The 18720-nt window shown below is 48.5% G+C and overlaps 6 protein-coding genes across 6 annotated transcripts; 3 read left to right on the top strand and 3 right to left on the bottom strand.

The window, feature by feature from the left end:
- Window positions 1-667: 667 nt before the first annotated feature.
- On the bottom strand, window positions 668-2839 carry BO88DRAFT_403746 (MDR family MFS transporter). The gene is made up of 6 exons (XM_025706438.1): window positions 2543-2839; window positions 2149-2476; window positions 2027-2098; window positions 1471-1977; window positions 1250-1410; window positions 668-1187 (listed from the first exon to the last, which is right to left on the bottom strand). Exons 1-6 carry the CDS (start codon window positions 2771-2773, stop codon window positions 786-788), a joined length of 1701 nt encoding a protein of 566 aa, XP_025564602.1. The 5' UTR covers window positions 2774-2839; the 3' UTR covers window positions 668-785.
- A 1908-nt stretch (window positions 2840-4747) lies between these two features.
- BO88DRAFT_385770 (DUF4246 domain-containing protein) lies at window positions 4748-7993 on the bottom strand (the record flags this gene model as incomplete). Its single annotated transcript, XM_025704755.1, has 2 exons — window positions 4748-6801; window positions 7774-7993. The coding sequence occupies 2 exons, from the start codon at window positions 7991-7993 to the stop codon at window positions 4748-4750; spliced, it is 2274 nt and encodes a 757-aa protein (XP_025564601.1).
- Window positions 7994-9045: 1052 nt separating this feature from the next.
- Window positions 9046-9888, bottom strand: BO88DRAFT_413808 (uncharacterized protein; the record flags this gene model as incomplete). The annotated part of the gene is made up of 1 exon (XM_025708147.1): window positions 9046-9888. One exon carries the CDS (start codon window positions 9886-9888, stop codon window positions 9046-9048), a length of 843 nt encoding a protein of 280 aa, XP_025564600.1.
- A 798-nt stretch (window positions 9889-10686) lies between these two features.
- Window positions 10687-14031, top strand: BO88DRAFT_480144 (glycoside hydrolase family 71 protein; the record flags this gene model as incomplete). Its single annotated transcript, XM_025712116.1, has 3 exons — window positions 10687-10770; window positions 10822-12433; window positions 12509-14031. 3 exons carry the CDS (start codon window positions 10687-10689, stop codon window positions 13795-13797), a joined length of 2985 nt encoding a protein of 994 aa, XP_025564599.1. The 3' UTR covers window positions 13798-14031.
- Window positions 14032-14203: 172 nt separating this feature from the next.
- Window positions 14204-16246, top strand: BO88DRAFT_442858 (translation initiation factor eIF2B subunit gamma). Its single transcript, XM_025709983.1, has 2 exons — window positions 14204-14639; window positions 14727-16246. The coding sequence occupies exons 1-2, from the start codon at window positions 14459-14461 to the stop codon at window positions 16133-16135; spliced, it is 1590 nt and encodes a 529-aa protein (XP_025564598.1). The 5' UTR covers window positions 14204-14458; the 3' UTR covers window positions 16136-16246.
- A 245-nt stretch (window positions 16247-16491) lies between these two features.
- BO88DRAFT_442857 (Cys6 transcription factor domain-containing protein) lies at window positions 16492-18673 on the top strand (the record flags this gene model as incomplete). Its single annotated transcript, XM_025709982.1, has 4 exons — window positions 16492-16675; window positions 16739-16837; window positions 16890-17394; window positions 17449-18673. The coding sequence occupies 4 exons, from the start codon at window positions 16492-16494 to the stop codon at window positions 18467-18469; spliced, it is 1809 nt and encodes a 602-aa protein (XP_025564597.1). The 3' UTR covers window positions 18470-18673.
- Between the last annotated feature and the right edge of the window lie 47 nt (window positions 18674-18720).

Below are 18720 nucleotides of genomic sequence, written 5' to 3'. Positions count from 1 at the left end.
GTAGTACTAGTAGTTTTTTGACTTTAATTTTTCTAGCCTAATGGTGGTTAATTGAAAAGATTACATCTCCCCAGTTTCGGAAAAGTATAGTGTGAACAAGATGCGAAAGCGATAAGAATCTAACGGTGGTCGCTCTCACAGCACACCTTGTAAACAAGATCTCTACCATCTTTATTTGCTCTTGTAAATCCACATCTACGTGAGTTTATCATTTGCTTTCAGTCTTTCCTCTTCTAGTCGTTACCCTAGGGATTAACGCCTCATTACATCATTGTATGACTACCAAGGGCGGCGGGAAACCTTAACTCCCGGTTCCTGGATGGTAACATTAATGCGTCATACCGTCTGAAGTAGATGCTGGAATAGTAGATCTACGGAATATAAGTAATAAGTAGTTAAATATGCATAACCTAGGTATGGGATCTGCCAGTGCAAGCTCATCGAGATCATAATAGCAAGCAAGATCTATTCTGGGCCGAATATACCCAATGAACTTCAACCTTCTTTTCGCACGAGTATCGTGGTAATATTTCTGTTACTATTACGCCCAAAGCCTTATCTATCACAATCAGGAGTCTGGTCAGTCACAGTATTGATTAAAACCTTTACCAGGGTGCACCTACGTAAAGTAAAAGCATACAATGCCAAGCATGAGATGAGATAATTACTATTACTAACACGAACCAGTCGCTAATCAAGCCAACTATGACTCTATAATACTCTAACGCAACACCGCAAAACCATGCAATGGAACCCAACCCGTTCAAAAAAAAACAAAAGCACAATCAAACAACTTCCTTAGCCTCCCCTCCTGACTTCTTCTCCTGCTCCTGCTTCCCCTGTTTGACATTCTTCCACCCCATGCCCCACACAAAGAAGAATTGAACCACACAAAGCGCCGCACACAGATAGAATACCTCGTCAATCGCCTTCGAATACGCAACTAGCACCGAGAGAAGATCCTTGGCTGGAACGACGTCCCGGAATCCAGTAGCTCCCGCTGAGATGACAGTCTCGGGGTTGACGTTCGGTGCATACTCGGGGATCTTCTTTCTCAGGCCTGCGGTGAGAAGGACCTCAGCGACGGCGAGGAAGATAGAGCCGCCGAAGGTTTGACTGAATGTGAGGATGGCCATTGCAGGGGAGATTTGAGCGGGGGCTACGGCGTTTTGGATGGCGACCATGGGCTGGCATCATTTGTTAGTTGATTGGTTCCACTGGGCGATGTATGTGGGGGGGTGGAACGTACTACTTGAGTGGCAGCGCCACGTCCAAGACCTACTATGGCCTGGAAGCCGGCCCAATCTCGTGTCGAGGTGGTGGGGGAGAGCATTGACAGGAGACCAGTGCCGATGGAGGTCATGATGGAGCCAAATATGGCCCATGGGAGATAGTATCCTAGTCTGCCGGCTGGAGAAATGTTAGGGACCTGGTGGATAAATTAAGGAGGCATAGATGCTGGCCACTTACTAAGGACACCCGAGAGCACTGCCATGACCAGCTGGCATAGAATATTCGGCAGCAAGTCAACACCGCTCATGAGGGCGGATTCGCCTCGCACGGACTGGAAGTAGATGGGTAGGTAGTACGCCATAACCATGGTCATTCCGAACATCATCGACATATTCATGCAACTGCTCCAAACAATGCGCTGTTTTACTAACTGTCCCGGAATCATAGCATCATTACCCATGCGCCGTTCCCAGAGACCGAAGACGACGAACGTCACAGCGGACCCGCAAAACAGACCGATGATGGTCGAACTGTTCCAGGGGTACCGACTGCCGCCCCATTGAAGAGCCAACAGCAGCTCAATAGCGGCGGGTGCGAACAGGACAAATCCGAAGAGGTCGAATTTCTTAAGAATCACCGACCGGAAGACTTCCGCAGCTCTGGGTTTGGCATGTTGTTCCGGAATGTTGGTGAAGATTAGAAGGATGCCGACCAGAGCACCAATCGGAAGATTAATGTAGAAGCCTGTTGTGGTTAGAAGTATATCTAGAAATGGACGAGGAGTAACACTTACACCAACGCCATGTTGAATATGAGGTGAATGCACCACCGATAAGTGGACCACATACTAGTCCCAGTTGAGAAACTACTCCAGTGTCAGCCTTTATCACTTGTAGCTGGGGGTAGAGTACTCACATCCCATCATGATTCCCATGAACATCGGTCGCTTATGCATCGGTAAGATGCTAGCCAAGATATTAAGCGCGCCGTTTACCATGCCCGAAGACCCCATGCCAGCCACAGCTCTTCCAACGATAAGCATCTTTGATGAGGTAGCGACACCGCAGATGAGAGAGCCGAGTTCGAAAACCGAGAAGAAGCCGAGGAAGGTCCATTTTTGAACGAAGTTGCCGTAGAATTTGCCAGTAAGAGGCTGTAGCGATGCGCTCGCAATGGTGTATGCGCTACCGTACCAGGCGACATCATCAAGCGAATGGAATTGGTTCGTGATATGAGGAATAGCCTGAACAGTCAGTACTCTCGTACCGTACCATGAAGTTGCATCGATTACTGTTAGCAGTAGACTCACCGTAGACACAATAGACACATCTAATAACATCAGAAACACCACCAGCGTGACTGCAGTCATGACCATCAGAAGAGGGAGGCCTGTGAGCCACTTCTGCTCCTCGGGCTTTTCATCGGATTTTGGAACTGGCACTTCTTCCGGTGGGGTGTGTACATCTTCACCTAGACTCTTGTCGTCTATGGCGACAGATTGCGCCTGTAACGTCGCTTCACTATGTTTTGCGCTCTCCATGGTGTAGGAAGCTTGATTTCGATACTGTGGAAAAAAAAAAAACATCTCCAGCGATGGGTAGCAGCTACCCAAGGAGATAAATACCATGCAGAACTTTCGGGATTTTCGAGACTAAATTCGGACTTAAGAGACTGTTGATTGCGACGACACGGCGAGTCGGTGCTTACGGCCTCCGCGGGCCCTTAGTAGAAGCTTCTATTGGAACAGGGACCACGGGAAAAGCATACCGCCCCCGTTTGTTTGCAACCCTAAGAGCTAACTTCACAGCCATTGTCACAGCATGACTGGCAGCGTGGTGGGGGCCATGAATCCTCCTATTCGCCAGACCCGATGCCTGATCGGAGGGCGTACTCCGTTCAACGTACATCGTACGAAATATCCCGTAGGAAAAACAAATAAAGAGTGGTCTGAGTTGTATCTGTCTGTTCGCTCTGGGCCAACCCCGGCCCTTGGCACCGGAGATAAGAGCAAAGAATTGGAAGCAACCCTGATTCTTCTTGATCGGGTTCCGAGCGGGAATTTCCCCACTCTTCAACCGATGAGTCAATGACGATCAATAACTAAAACATTAATCTGATGGAACCAGAACCCACACGAGGCTCTCTCCTGGAGTGGTAGGCATAATAGCCCCCCGTCTAGAATATCACTAATGACACATAATCAACATTCGCATTGCATGTAGAAATGTGGCTGATGCGGTGAAGAAAAAAACACAGGCACATACATGACACATGGCCTGACGTTTGCCGCCATGATGCCTTGCGAAGTAAATGGCCCCAAAAACATGCAACATGCTGTTCATGTCACGGCACCGCTAAAAGCCACTTTCTATTGTTTTGCTAATTTTCCGGGGCTTCATTCCACGGTTCTATATAAGGAATCAACTGAAACGAGTCGAGGCCGGGGCTCTATCACCCCGAATGCCGAGAAAGCTTGAATGTGCGCGGGACGGAAACGGAAAATTGGTCGGCGGCTGATGGGACTCGACGTATTACCTCATGGACCTGTCAACTCTCCTGCTCGAGGTTAAAACTAGGACTAGCCAATGATTTGGGCAGGATACGGAAATTTAGGTGCATGACTTACTGGTAGGCTGATCCAATTCCAACACAGAATTGTATGACTCAGGCTACAGGCACAGGCCCGGTAGCGGCTACCATTAACGCCGCCTATTATAGCGACCACGGAATCAGAGAAAGCCGAATAAGCGCATTGACCATGCCAAATAAAGGCAGGTTGAAAGGATCTGTGGTCCAGTCTCTCTCAGACGAATTTTAGAGTGCGTCGAGTTTTACACGAAGCTAGAGGTCGGCCTTGGTGGGCATAGCAGCGGTCGCTATCGAGCAACGGGCCGTGTAGATGGCAAGCAGGTGGTATAAGCAATCCCAATGCAAAAGTGACCATATTAGCAGGTATCATCTGTATATATACTCTGTTGCTACTAATAGCCCTAGCAACTGATCTGCACCCATCCTTTTGAAAAGTGCATAGACAAGCATCGGTCATGCCTGCGGGGCCTTATATATAAATATGATAATCTACAGCTGAATAGCATCTGCAGTGCTGGTAATTGATTAGCAGTTTTAGCATTTGCGAATAAATCCTTGGCGTCGCCTACCACTTGTAAATCTAACTTAATAGCCTCTACCTAAAAAGTATGGCTTTGAGGGAGCGAAAGACGCATCGTAAATTACATCTTGCCCTACTTCGGAGTCAAAATATTATACGGCTAACATGTCCGCGGTCATCGTCAATGGAAAGTTGAGAGACCGACTTGGCAAGAAATTTACTCAGCATCTAGTCTCTATTTAAGCCATACTGGATTTATAATCGTATATGGCGCTGTATTTCTGCGTCCAGTATACAGTATGTCATATCTAATTCAATGACGGGAAGTAAATGCTCCTAATTTACGAATAACCCTCTCTAAGCATAAAGAGTTATCGAACCTCAAATATGCCCCTACACATCCGCTCAGCGATATTCTAAATTATACCAGAACCAATAGTTTTGAAACATCGACTTCTGGGCTTCATGGGCTTCCTCCCTCTCTGCTTCCGACCTTTTCTTGTACGCCAAGGCCTCGGACAAATCCATTGGCCAGGATCCTGTCTCATTCATTACCATATCAATCAATTCTTTGGGAAGGGCCGATAACAGGGTCGAGTTCGCCATTACGGCGTTGCGCCACCAGTCATGCTGTTGAGGGGGTACGTTCCGAGTTGAGCAGATCCGATAATGGGGATCAACCAACCACAAGACGACGCACCGTTGATGTCCTGGGCGGCTTGGGTCAAGTAGAGAAAAAGGATGCTTCTTATAACGCAAGGTATTAGACCAGGCGAGAAGTCGACCGCTAGTGACTGCGACCGAGCCCAGTGTTTGAAGATTTAGAGCCTCTGGCTCCTCGCCAACTGCCGGGCAAGGAGGTGTACCGTAAAGTTTGTAGATGCACAAGGGATCCGGTTGGTGACCATGCAGACTCAAATCATCATTCTGTTGGTATGAGATGCGGGATTCGGTGATATTTTCCGAGCTATAGCAGAACTGGGCAGTGGCGACAATATGTTCGTTGAGCATGCCGTCCAAATGGAAATCTTGATCCCCAGGATAATGGGGTTCATTCGTTGTCAGGTCGATACTGAAGACCCGCACAATTACCTGCAGGCCCTGTTGCCGAAACTCATCTTCCAACGACACCGAGTAGTATTCATGATCGTGAGTCATCTCATACTCACCTTCCCACTCCCACGGACCGAAGATTGGCTTTGCGGTTTTACCCGCTTTCCAGTCTTCATACGTATAGGAGATGCCTGGCTCGGGGTATGAGAACCGATGAAGTCGTCTCCATTTCGCCCTTACTATCCTCTCGACGCTTTTGGGAGATTCCCACATCTCCGGTGTCATGTAACCCAGAAGGTCTTGGGTCTCTGGTGGATCGTCGGGCTCTGGCGGGAAAACGCGATATTTCGGATCCACATCTGGTAGCCGAAGATATTCTTCGACCTTGTCACAATGTCTTTCCCAATCTTCTGACGCCCAGTCGTGTCGAGTTATTTTTTGATACGGCACGACTGGCAGTAGGTGCTTTGGCGGGTATTCTGCCCATGGGGGTACTTCACTATTTGAGACACCATATGTATAGATCCGCCGGGGCCTGCGACCTTGAAACCCTTTTACCAGAACGTCATTCCAAGGAGCTATAGACAGGGAGATAAGCTTTTCAATGGAAGCGTATGCCCTCGTGTTATCTGGGTGGAGGTTATTGATGTACGATGTTATCCGTACCGCCGTTCCCGAAGACTCGGTGAATTCAACGTCGCAAGGTAGCCATTGATAGCAGGAGGAGAATTGTCGGCATTCTGCTCTATCGCTGGAATGATGAAAAACTTGGGGAAAAGGTCCAAGTTTAGTCAGAGGATGATCTGGCACTGGTGCCGTCTGTCCACGATCGGAGGGAGGATACAGGTTAGAAGTCCCTTCAAGAGTGACCCGACCACCATGACTGAGAACTATTGTCCGACCGTAGATAAGCATATGAAGTGACGGGTCTAGCAAGTCATGAGTGCTACACTTGGGCAGTTGGCTAAGTGCGTCCTGAAGTTGATGCGCCAGGGGCCCTGTCACGACTCGATCGACTTTACATACTCCAGAGTCGGAATTGAGGACGACAACATGACCGGTATCATGAAACGCTCTGGCCTTATCCTGTAGCTCCGCAACGCACCAGAGCCATGTTCTGGTAGTAATCAGGTCCATGTCAACATCCCGATCCATATCGGAGTTATGATCTGCCCAAAAGGCTCCATGTGCACGCCATTTAGCGAGCGTATGTTTATCGAAGACTCCTTGGTCCCAGTTTTCAATATCGGTAATGCGCTCCATGAGACGCAACATATGAACCTCAGGTGCGGTGAGTCTAAAAGGACTCCTTTCGCTATCCTCCCATGCCCCATGAGTAAAGCGCTGGCCGATCTCGAACTCATACTCCAGGGGGATCCCATCGAAGCCCGGAACTCGAAGTGGGCCTGATCCACTGTTGTCAAAGTGCAAGGGGGAATTCATTTCGCTATCCAGGTTTGCGTAAATCAAGTTCGTTGATGGGTAATGATTGTTGTTGGGAAAGGAACAGCTCCGTAGGCTTATTTTCCGTTAGTTTAGCTGGAGTCGGAAGCGACCGATGGCATGGACAGGTGTTTTAAGCATGCGCCGCTGCGATGGAGTTTCGGGGTTGTTTACGGAAGCCCTCTTTCGGCCGGGGTTGCAGCCGCGACGGACAGATAACACTCAATCATGAACACCCGCTAATTTGGACTAGTGGTATGTTGGTATTTACTTGCTAGTCTTAATGCAATCGAAAAGGTATAGGATGTGCAGCTAAAAATACAGGTAAATATTGTTATCTTTTGTTGACAGCTACGCAACAGTGAGAAAAGCAAGTGGCGAATTTAGATTTCATTAAGCGGTGGGAAAGTTAATTCAACTCAAACAATCTTGGACGGTCAATAATACCACATAGCAGATAAAGCATTTAACTAATTAGCATGGTTGCACTTTGGAGTACTAGTCCTTCTTAACGACCACTGTTCACCTCCATTGCTTTCTCCAATGTAACAAAGACAAGTCCCTTCGCCACCACTAGTTCCCCCGGTGATTATGATGACTACCATGTCTATGAGCATCTAAGTGCCGCCTGATAGCCGGACTGCTGGAGTTCTAAAAGAATTGAAGGGATTCAGTCAGCTTCAATAATTAACGTATATCAGATATTGCACAGCAGTGAGAGGCTCTCATCAGCAGAAAGCCTTGCAGCATTACGACTGCCACGAGGTGACTCACCATGTAAGAAGCAGTTGACGCTATCGTGGGAGAATGCATGGAGGATGAGGGAACTGGTGAAGGCCAAGCATTTTGGGACGAGCTGTTTCCCTGCCTGCAGACACCGTAGGAGAAATTTGGGTTTGCTGCTGTGGCTACCGGAGAGTGGCGAAAAAGCTCACACTGACCACCAGCGGTAAAGAGCCAGGCTTCGCATGCGGAAAGGGACGAGCATTTGATGCCACAGTCCGCTGCATCAGTATAGTTGGAGCCGAACGTCAGAGCGGCACCACTGAAGAATGCAATGGTATCGTGAGAGATATGGTCCACGCAAGATGTGCTTGCAGCGATCGTTGCAGTCATCGCAAGTATGCTCACGACGGTAGACTGAGATATGAACATTGTGTATCACGAGAGGTAGCTAGAACCGGCTAATTAATACACATAGCATTGCCTCTTCATCTAGTATCTTTATATAATTTGAGCCCAAGGGTTATCGGCCCAAGTCGTACATACGGATGATTCGGTCATGGTGGTTATCTTAGCAAGAACCTATGACTTGTTCTAGGTACTGCCATCATAATTTGGCACCCCTGGAAGGTATTCAATTAGGCCATAGTGGCTGACCCAATTCGGCATGAAGTGTGTTTCCCTTTCAGAGTGCGCCGGCACGTTGTCCTTTCTAGGAATACTAGTAGACCATCTAGTCCGCGCCTCACTACTTCCTTGTTCGGCAGAACCTCCGTGTTGATAAGGTGTAGGAGTGGGCCGCTATACCGTATCCGCTTGAACGAATATACTAGACTAGATAAGACTGCTACCCCAAGGGTCTCATTCCCATCAACCAAGCATTTCGTGCTTTTATAGCTTAAGCCTTCGGTGTACCGACGCACTAGCGCCCCCGTCGCTATTTTAACATGATGGGTAACTCACTGGGTAGGGTTTTCAAGTTTGGGATTCCTTTTTGCCGAAGATACTCCGCGGTAATTTATATCGTTACTTCCATGCCCTCTGGTTCCGGGCTACCGAGCTAAGAGTAAATTCTCAGCACTAACAGCAGCCCAGCCATTTCATACTTCTACACGGCTTGATCTAGTATTATTAGAAGCTATCCTTGTGTATAAGAGTTAAACTATTACGCTACACTATCTATGCAGGGGCACCCTGAGGGTAGACTTCACTTGACAGAATTCCTATGCTATCCGCTGTTTAGGGGTGATAGCCCAGGTATCCTTATCATCTCTGTCAGTCAGCCTATCATGAATGCTGTTTTGTTGAAGGACTGAGCTTTTTAATACGTGGCAACTTGAAGCCGGAGCTGTACTATACGATTTACATTTGACTAGACGGGCACGATTGACTAGTAGAGTAGCGACATAGAGAAGAAGCCAGGAGAAGGAACATGCAACAGCTCAAGACGAAGGTTAAACCTGCAATTCTTCGAATTTTCGCGTCTAAGAACAGCCTGCTTCGAGCGACGATACCACGCGCTGATACACATTCACGATGTCTTTGTGAATTTTGTAAACGTCGTCGTCTTTGCTAGGTTCGGTCTGGGCAAACTCGAGAAATTCTTCGTAATGATCCATCAGTTTCGTCCTGTCCCCGTTCGATAACCGCAACGCCATTTCTGCATAATCAAGATCGGTGTAAACTATTTTCAATGCCGGTGACACAGTCCTGTCAACATCCAACTCTCGCTGGGTGGTCAGCATCAGCTGTTCGAGCCATGGGTAATCGTCTGCGAAAGCCAGCGCCTTTGCACCCTGAAGCTCCCCATTAAGGACAACCATCTCGGTGAGCCTCACGGATTGTGCCCATTTCAAGGCCACCACTGCCTTGTCCACGAGGTCGGCAGATGGTACAACTGCTCGAGCCTTTTGTACTTTATCCACGACCTTATCAACCACGTTGGCGAATCCATATGGCGCTTTCTTGATTATCTGGTTGAGCCGTAACTTTTTGCTATTGTAGTTCCAATATGTATCAATCTCCTCAGCGGTTGCATATACATCCGGGCTTGTAGAAGCCCCAATCGCAGTGGGTGTGAGATATTTTGCGGATTTTGGGTTGATGATCGTTTTTATAAAGGCCTCTAAGGTACAACCTTTACCGATGCAGTTACCTCCGATTGTAGCCTCATATGCTATCCCATCTTCAGCTGCTCGAGCTGCAGCTGCGGCATCAATCTGATAGGCATAGTAGAAAAAGATAGCTTCGAATGGACCGGTCAAACTTGAACAATGTGCAAGATCAATGGAAAGAATCAGAATGAAGATAAGCAGGACCGGCTTCATTGTGGGTAAATTTTCGAAAGGAGGATATCCAGAGTCTCGTTAGAAGAAGGAAATAGAAAGGTAGGTCTTGGTTATGATTCAAGGCAGAAATTAGACCAGCATGGGAATATGAACACCATGGATTTGTTAGTATCTTTATGTATCTTCCACCAGGGGCTCTTCCACAATCAGCATGGTAATTTCGCCAAAATTCATTCAAACATTCGAGGCCTTATCGTTCACCATGGCGTCTAACCGATTAACGCCGGCCACTACTAGTCAATGTAACCTCAATAAATGCAATCAAAGTAAATAACCTATTGATGGTGGATACCAATCTTTTCGGAGGATGACTACTAGCGTTGGTGTCACAGATAAGAGTATAGGGATTATTGAACAAGCGCCTTCGATACTAACCGGGTAAGAAATGCTGCTAGCCGACATATTGTCGTTCCATACTAACCTCTCAGATAGCTTTAGCAAAGCTCAACTAGTATGCACTAGCCGGTACCCAAAGGATAGTACTGATAAAAGGGTGACTTTTCCCTTTCTTTGAGATTGGACACAATTGACAGACCTCGTCTATCTATAAATAAATGCCTATATGCTCTGGTTTATCCCAAGCACTGGCGCCGTCACTCATTTTCACTTATGCTCACTTTAACAGTGTCTAATCATTCGTTCGAACCTTGAACTCACTCATTCTTTTCACCATTTTTATTGACTTGGGTCTTCCTTTCCTTCGGACAAATTCTTTTTCTCTCCGATCTCGATTTTTACTTGTCCACAGGTCAGCTTTATAAGTGCATACCTATTATGATGCGGGCCTTTCTTCCGGCGATTTTATGTCTCGTGCTTTGGTCACTTGAGGTCCATTCACGGGCAGTCTTTGCCCATTTTATGGTATGTCCTTTGATATTCCATAATATGTTTGCACTAACAGCTCCCGATAAGGTCTCCAATACCCTCGGCTATACGGTCGATGATTGGCAAAATGAGATGCTCCTTGCTTTGGACGCGAACATCGACGCATTTGCGATGAACATCGCTGTAGGAGATGCTACCAATACACAATCTTTGGAGAATGCTTTCTCAGCTGCTGTTAACACTGGATTCTCCCTTTTCTTTTCCTTTGATTATGCAGGGAATGGGGCATGGGCCAAGGATGACGTCCTGGACATGCTGGAGACTTACATATCGGCCAAAGCATATTGGCGATATGAGTCGAAGCCCTTTGTCTCTACATTTGAGGGTCCTGATAATGCAGACGACTGGGTCGATATTAAAGAGAAGACCGGGTGCTATTTCATTCCTGACTGGTCCTCGGTAGGGGCTGAAGTCGCCGTGAGCCTTGGAGATGCGGTGGCTGATGGCTTGTTCAGTTGGGCGGCCTGGCCGTACGGCCCAAGTGATATGAATACCTATGTGGACGCCTCTTATATCGATTTTCTGGATGGTAAACCATATATGATGCCGGTCTCGCCCTGGTTCTTTACCAACATGCCTGGATACAGCAAGAACTGGCTGTGGCGGGGTGATAATCTCTGGTATGACCGCTGGGTCCAGGCCATGTTTCTGGCCCCTGAATTCATTGAAATCATCTCCTGGAATGATTTTGGTGAATCACACTACATCGGCCCTACTCCGGACGCTGACTCCTCGCTTGCTGAGTCAACATATACAGCCTTCGGAACAGGTCAGGCCCCGTATAACTATGCCTTGAACATGCCACACGACGGTTGGCGAGCGTTCCTTCCCTGGCTCGCTGATACTTATAAGAACAACATCTCGACTATCACGCAGGAAGGTGTTCAGGCATGGTACCGATTGAATGTCCGGGGAAGCTGCACGTCAGATGGCGGGACGACCGGTAATACTGCGAGCGAACTACAACTAGAGTACTGGCCATACGAGATCCCACAAGATCGGATATTCTTCTCTGCTCTGTTAGCCTCTTCAGCAGATATTTCGGTGACAGTCGGGGGTACAGACCTAGGTGCGTCATGGAATAGTACCCCCAGTGGCGGGACTGGCATCTACCATGGTAGCGTGGAATTTTCGGTGCAGGCAGGAAGCGTTGAGGTGGCTATCACTCGAGACGGCGATACCATTGCGAGCTTCACTGGCGAGGAAATTGTCACTGGTTGTGCTGCATCAAGTGAAATTGAGAATTGGAACGCCTGGGTAGGCAGCGCCATGTCGGCCACCACGATCTCAGCCACCCCGACCTACTCTCTCGCAGACGAGGTGTGCATCCGCGGATGGGGGGTAGGCAACTTCAACGGCCTTTGCTCCTTTGCTTGTGCGCTAGGATACTGCCCTGTTGGGGCCTGTCTGTGTCAGGAAATGGGTCCCCAGGCAACATTGCCTGAGAGTCTGGGAGTGATTGGCTACCCTGCCGCTGGAATGACGGAGGACTACTCGGGTCTCTGTGCCTTCTCTTGCAACTACGGGTACTGCCCCTCGTCTGCCTGCACCACTACCGAAGTGGCTCTTGCTACGTCTACTGTGTCACCTTTCACCCCCGACACTTGTACTTCTGGAGAAGGAACCGGTGACCTGACAGGTTTGTGCAGTTATGCCTGCGCCTATGGTTACTGTCCCATCCATAACTGCACCTGTACCGTAACGGGCCCGTTAGAAGTGCCGCCTACTGCAAACACTAGCATATATGGTTACACCATGGATGCCTATACTGACAGTGGTCTATGTGACTTTGCCTGCGAGCGAGGTTACTGCCCATCGCCCGTATGTTCGGAAAGCGTTGCTGGTAACAGCACAGATCTAGTGTGCACAAATGATGATCCTGATTCGGATTGTGCCGATGACGTCGAAACGTGCGACTACACCCTCACTTTCGACAGTTTTGCGAGCCTAAAATCTTCTCTAAGCTCCATAGAAGACTATTGTGTCAATTATTATGCTCTTGGTGTCCTTTCCGACATGCTCAACAACACGATGATTAATTACACGGACATCCTCACAAACTATGGCGGCAAATTCACTGAGTACCAGGAGTACATCCGCGAGGAGGTTCCTGGAGAGTTGGAGGATTACATGAATCCTGGGGGTGCTGGAAATGCCTTCTTCACGTGTACCTTTGCCCAAGATGGCGTGAACGCTTCCACAACCACATGTCCGTTTGACGTGGAGCAGCTTTACAACGACTATGAAATTTACTACGACCTCATCAACGCTACTGCCTTCTGGGCCAACCTCACAGCCACTACCGGAATCCAAAAGGACTGGGTACAATTCGGGGACAAAGATGTCGGATCAAGTTGCGGCGTAGGATCTGGCAAGACATGCCAGCCTGACAAGGGTGTGCTGAAGGGTTACCCTCTACCGGCTGATAACATCACCGTGACCAACCCACAGACGATCATCGAGAATGCACTTCCAGGAATCTATAATTTGACCGAGACAATATACCTGACCCAGATACTGTCGGCCACTGGTGCAAATGGAGGAAGCATGAACAATGTGCTTCTCACCATCTCGACCGTCGTCTTCACGCTGGCGCAAGCGGTAGCAAACATGGGCGAGGTGGTTGAAGTTGCCGATAAGGCCTCGAAAGAAAAAAAGAAGGCAATGATTGAGGAGATTATCTTTGGCGTCCTAATGGTTGTCCCCTTTCTTGGCGAAATCAGGCTGATTTCGGACGGTTTGGAACAATTGGCCGATATGATGTCGCTCATCGGAGATGCAGGCGCATTGGGCAGTACGATTTATGGCGTTGCCACCGACCCAGATTCAGCAATCTTGGATATATTCGAAATTGCCCTGATGGGCGGTTATCGGACCCCGGAAGAGTTTGAAGAAGCTGCCAATGCCCGTCGCGCGCTGACTGATGATGAAATAAGTAGCCTGGGATCGGACTGGAAATCGTGGAGCGATGACCTCTCTGATGTGAGGTCGGTGTGTTACTGAAATACCTGATGCAAGATAGCCTTGCACAATTTTCCCTTCAAGGCATGTGTCATTTACCATGTCAAACATGTATTATAAGAGCAGAAGATGGACGATTATAACGGTCTCATACAAGCGGCTATAGGTTTAAGTGAAACGTAAACTCATGAAACTTCCGTAGAGATCGATGTGTCTGCGTGCTTCACATTAGCGGACGCGACTAATACTGAAGTCATGGCAGGATGAAGAATATTCTCTGAACGGAGGATTTAAAATAAAAGTAGGATTGAAGCTCACAAGACCATAGTTGATGAACCGTGCACGGGATCCACAAACCTAATGTCGGGCCTTCCCGATCCTGACTCATTCCGCTATCAGCACGTGACCATCCCCGAACTCAGCTCCCATTAACGGCATCAGTTGGTTCGCGACAGACCACGTCGAGCAATACCCGGTTGTATAGCTCTCAGTGCCTAGTCGGAACGCGTTATCTGAGCGGCCTGGTGCTACCTAGCGTTTGACACAATAGACAGGTGCATCTCCAGAGCGCAGTCGCGTTCCAGGTATCGAAACCCCCACGATCTCATTACTGCGGCGCGGGGTCAACCAAGTGATCGATTGGTCTTTTTCAAAGGCGCATCATACGCAGTCTGCTCCCTTGGAGTTCATTGGTCTCGAAATCATGCCATCTTCGGCTCCGGTGCCCTCGACGGGCTTTCAGGCCCTCATTCTATGCGGCCCTGGCGTCTCTCTCAACACCTTCACATCGAACCCGGAGGAGTATCCGAAGAGTCTCATTCCTATAGCAAACAGGCCCATGGTGTTCTATCCAATCGACTTTTGCAAACGATCAGGCATTACAGGTACGTTTGCGTTTGACCAATAACGTGTCCCCCCGTCTTCACTCGGAGATCTTTCAATGACTAACTTTGCGGCTCGTCTCGTATTAGACATCACATTAATTACGCCCCCATCCTCCCTCGCCCCCCTTCAAGCTGCTCTAAAGCAAAACCCGCATCTCACATCGCTTCCCGCCCCCTCCGTGTCCGTCGTGGCCCCGAAAGACCTCGAAATGACCATGGGAACGGCCGAACTACTCCGTCTTCCGGAAGTTCAAGAATGCATCAAGACAGACTTTCTTCTTCTTCCATGTGACCTTATATGTGATATCCCGGGTGAATCTATTCTAGAGGCGTGGTTGGTCACTCAGGGAGCTCTGGGAGGGAACCCTGATGGCCCGGGTGGGGAGCAAGGTGGCCGTCGCGGCGGGCTTGCCGTATATTATCAGACAGTGGGTCGTGAGGAGAGTGTAAAGGGTGAGGCCACCGACTTTGTGGCTGTTGCGCCTCTTGGGCAGGATGAAGCTCCGGTAGTATCACATCTCGTTGACGGACCATCAGCCTTGCGGTTTGGTCTATCAAAATTACTCATGTCAATGCCTATGGATACTGTGAAAGAGAGGATGGAACAGGAAAAGGGCTTTCTTGTGCGCCATGCATTAGTTGAGAAGTATGCGCAGGTCAAGATGCTGACTAGTTACCGCGATGCGCATCTCTACGTCTTTCCGTATTGGGTCAAGGATCTAGCTCGCCACCAGGAGAAGCTGGAATCAGTGAGTGAGGATCTTATCGGCTATTGGGCGAAGTCGGGGTGGCAAAAGGGCCTAGGGGATAAGCTGGGGATGAATAAGATCTTCCATGATCAGAGTCAGCACGACAACAAAAGTCACGACGGCGATTTAGTGGAGGATGAGATTGATCTCAACGACATAAGTTCTACAAAGGTCGGCAGTGCGGCTTCACACTCCGTGGAACATCCTCAAATCCTTGCTTATGTCCAACAAGGATCGACACCATTTGTCCGACGAGTTGACAGTTCGGCTATCCTTCTGTCAACATCACTTCGGCTGGCCAAGTTGGAATCGATTGAGGAAGTTGGTCGTCAGGCAGCATCACCGTTTGCGCATAACCAGAAGGTTGCCCATCCGGAGGGCGTAGCCCAACGGTGCACGGTTACGAAGAGTGACTGTCTGCTTGCTGAGAATGTAACCGTGGAGCCAACATGTGTCATCAAGGAGAGTGTTATCGGGCCCAACTGCCATATTTCCAGTGGCGCACGACTCACTCGCTGCGTGGTCATGGACGGAGCAGTAGTTGAGTCCCGAGCTCAATTGACGGGCTGTCTCATTGGCCGAAGAGCTCGGATTGGTCGTGAATCCGTCCTCAAGGACTGCGAAGTCCAGGATGCCAACGTCGTTCCGGAGGAAACGGATGCTAAGAACGAGAAGTTCATGGTATTCGAAGGTCTGGATGATGAAGGAGATGAGGGAATGGATGAAATGGAGGATTTCGACGACTGAGTCTGTTGATGAGTTCAGTGACGACTGATTCGATACATGTTTCACATACCCCTGCTTATGTCTTGATGAGATAGACGAATGACATTGAAAAGTTACGTTCCTAGTGAACACTGGTCCATTTTTGGCTAATAATTCAACCTACCGTACCTGCGGAGTCTAGTGCTTTTATAGTGTCTGACAGTCGAAAGCCGGCCCAGTTCGACCTTCTCCGATTCCGGCCTAACCTCGTATTCAGCCTAAACCCGCTTGGTTATAAGAGGTTAGAATAAGACTCCATGATGACCACACGTGATCAACCATTTATAATCTTGGCTTTGAGATAAACTCATGAATCCTTCCATGATCTTTCGCCCACTATGGTATTTGATAGTGGCATCCATATTCACAATAAAATGCTAGCGTCCTCATTGGATGCACCTCAATTCGAGCTCATGGAGCGCTCCACACTTGACCGTGATCTTCTACCCTTCAACGTTAATATGTCTTCCGATATTTCATTATCCACTGGTGTAGGGGAAATGGAGGAAGAACCCGATCATAGTACAGCTACGCGCTCGTCAGACGAGTAGCCAACGCGACAGCTAACATGACCCGGTTCTGCAGGCGAGATCACTCGTATCTACCCCGCAGCGGACCTCGTTCCCTTAAATGTCTTCCCATCATCTCTTCCACCACGACTCGTGAGGCGGGCTCTGTCTTATCGTAAGTTCCTATATCGTGTGGATCCGTCGATACAAGGCTCATTTATCTATAGGATTCGCCATCATGACGCCTCGTGTACTTCCGTCGCGCAATGTGTCTAATCCGTATCTCCAATACTGGTTTCCTATGTCACTTAACGATCAGGCGACATTCAAGGCCATAGTATTGTCTTCTTTATCTCATGAGAGGATCAACGGCTTGATCTCGGCCAACATGGCTAGCCTGACATCAACCAAAGAGGTCGTACCGTATTTGAAACAATACTACTTGGACACGATAACTTCGATAAATGAAGCACTACACGATCCTGTTCGAGCAACTGCTGATGCGACCATCCTGGCAGTTTTGATGATGGTCGAAAAGCCATTGCTTCATGATGACAACCAGTGGTCCAAGCGGTCTCCATTCCAGGCCCCGCTGCAAGGATTACAATGGTTGGATGTCCACAGTGCCAGAGAACCCAATCAGTTGCATCAAATGGGTCTTCACAGAATAATATCCTTAAGGGGTGGCCTCGCTCAAGTTACAACGCCTGGTCTTGCAGCCGCAGCATTCTAGTAAGCAACATTCTCCAAACCGGACCCAGGATCAGAAACTCATATATCCCTTAGCCGGGTACTAGTAAACTCTACACTACTACTTTCTCCTCCGCCACTTCCGTTCGTCGCACTATCTGGTCAAAGCGAATTCGAGATAGAAAGACACTTTCTTCTTGGGATCACTAACACAGCTAATCGCTTAACGCTCCTCAACACAATCAATCTTGATCCAGAACTCCGCAAAGTTATGCAGGAACTGAAAGTCTACACAGCAACAATTGACGACTACGTTTCCGGACGTAGTTCATCATACAGACCCCAGGCAATTTGTGACCAGCGCAATCTAGTTCAGTATCATCTGATGAGCATAGGGACGATTACTGGCACAGGGCTTGGAGCTATATCTGAAGTCTGTCGACTGGCGACAAGTATTTACAGTATTGGAGTGACATTCCCGCTTTCTGGCGTCCGAGCCCCTTTTGAAACGCTGGCGAAGGCATTACAAACGGAGTTGGATACTAATAAGCTTCTCGACACCTGGCCAGTCCTGGAACATGGCGACATCCTGTTTCTGTGGATCCTCATGATGGGCGGTATAGCAGCTAGGAATGGACCAGGCAGAGACTGGTTCATCGAGAGCTTGGCTGAGGTTATGTATGTCTCAGATAACGTGCAGTGGAGCTGTGTGAAAGAAAAGCTGCGGATGATACTCTGGCTGGATATTGCTTGTGAGATGGCCGGGAAGGAGGTCTGGGGTGAAGTCTACGTTGTCCTGCAGAAACGAGCGCAAAGGACAAAATCCGTCACTTCTCCTTCACCTCCATCAAACCAGAACTTGAAGGCTCCTTGTGCTCACTGTCGAGCAAAGAAGATCAAGTGCGATAAGAATGATCCTTGTCAAAACTGTGTCAAGAGTGGGTTGAGCTGCGGCTCTTCTGGAGCCAGTGCAGCTTTCCAGGCAAGGGTGCATGTGTTCTCTATGCGACAGAAGCCGTGCGATATGTGTCGACGACGGAGGGTGCGATGTGATAAGGAGAAGCCGTGCCAGCGCTGCAAAGACGGTGGCTTTAGATGTGTCTACAGAGAAAGTTGATCAATTTGAAGCTTCCGAACTGAGATCCCCTAGGCTGATTGCGGTCAAGAACCTCTACCAAAAGCAATTAAGAACTGCCACTCTTCAGTGATCGACTTGGATTTGAACAATGTGAATACAAAAGGACTACTGGAACAATATTGTTGGCCTCATGCTCTAGACGACGGTCTCGTCTTACAAGTCTTGAAAGATGCAATAAGTGCGCCATGATCATTGAACTCTATGATGAATTAAACACAGCCAACTACCAC

This window comes from Aspergillus vadensis (genome assembly GCF_003184925.1).
Source record: "Aspergillus vadensis CBS 113365 unplaced genomic scaffold BO88scaffold_7, whole genome shotgun sequence".
NCBI lineage: Eukaryota > Fungi > Ascomycota > Eurotiomycetes > Eurotiales > Aspergillaceae > Aspergillus > Aspergillus vadensis.
The sequence above is the reverse complement of the archived record's forward strand: the minus strand, read 5'-3'. Positions and strand labels throughout refer to the sequence as shown.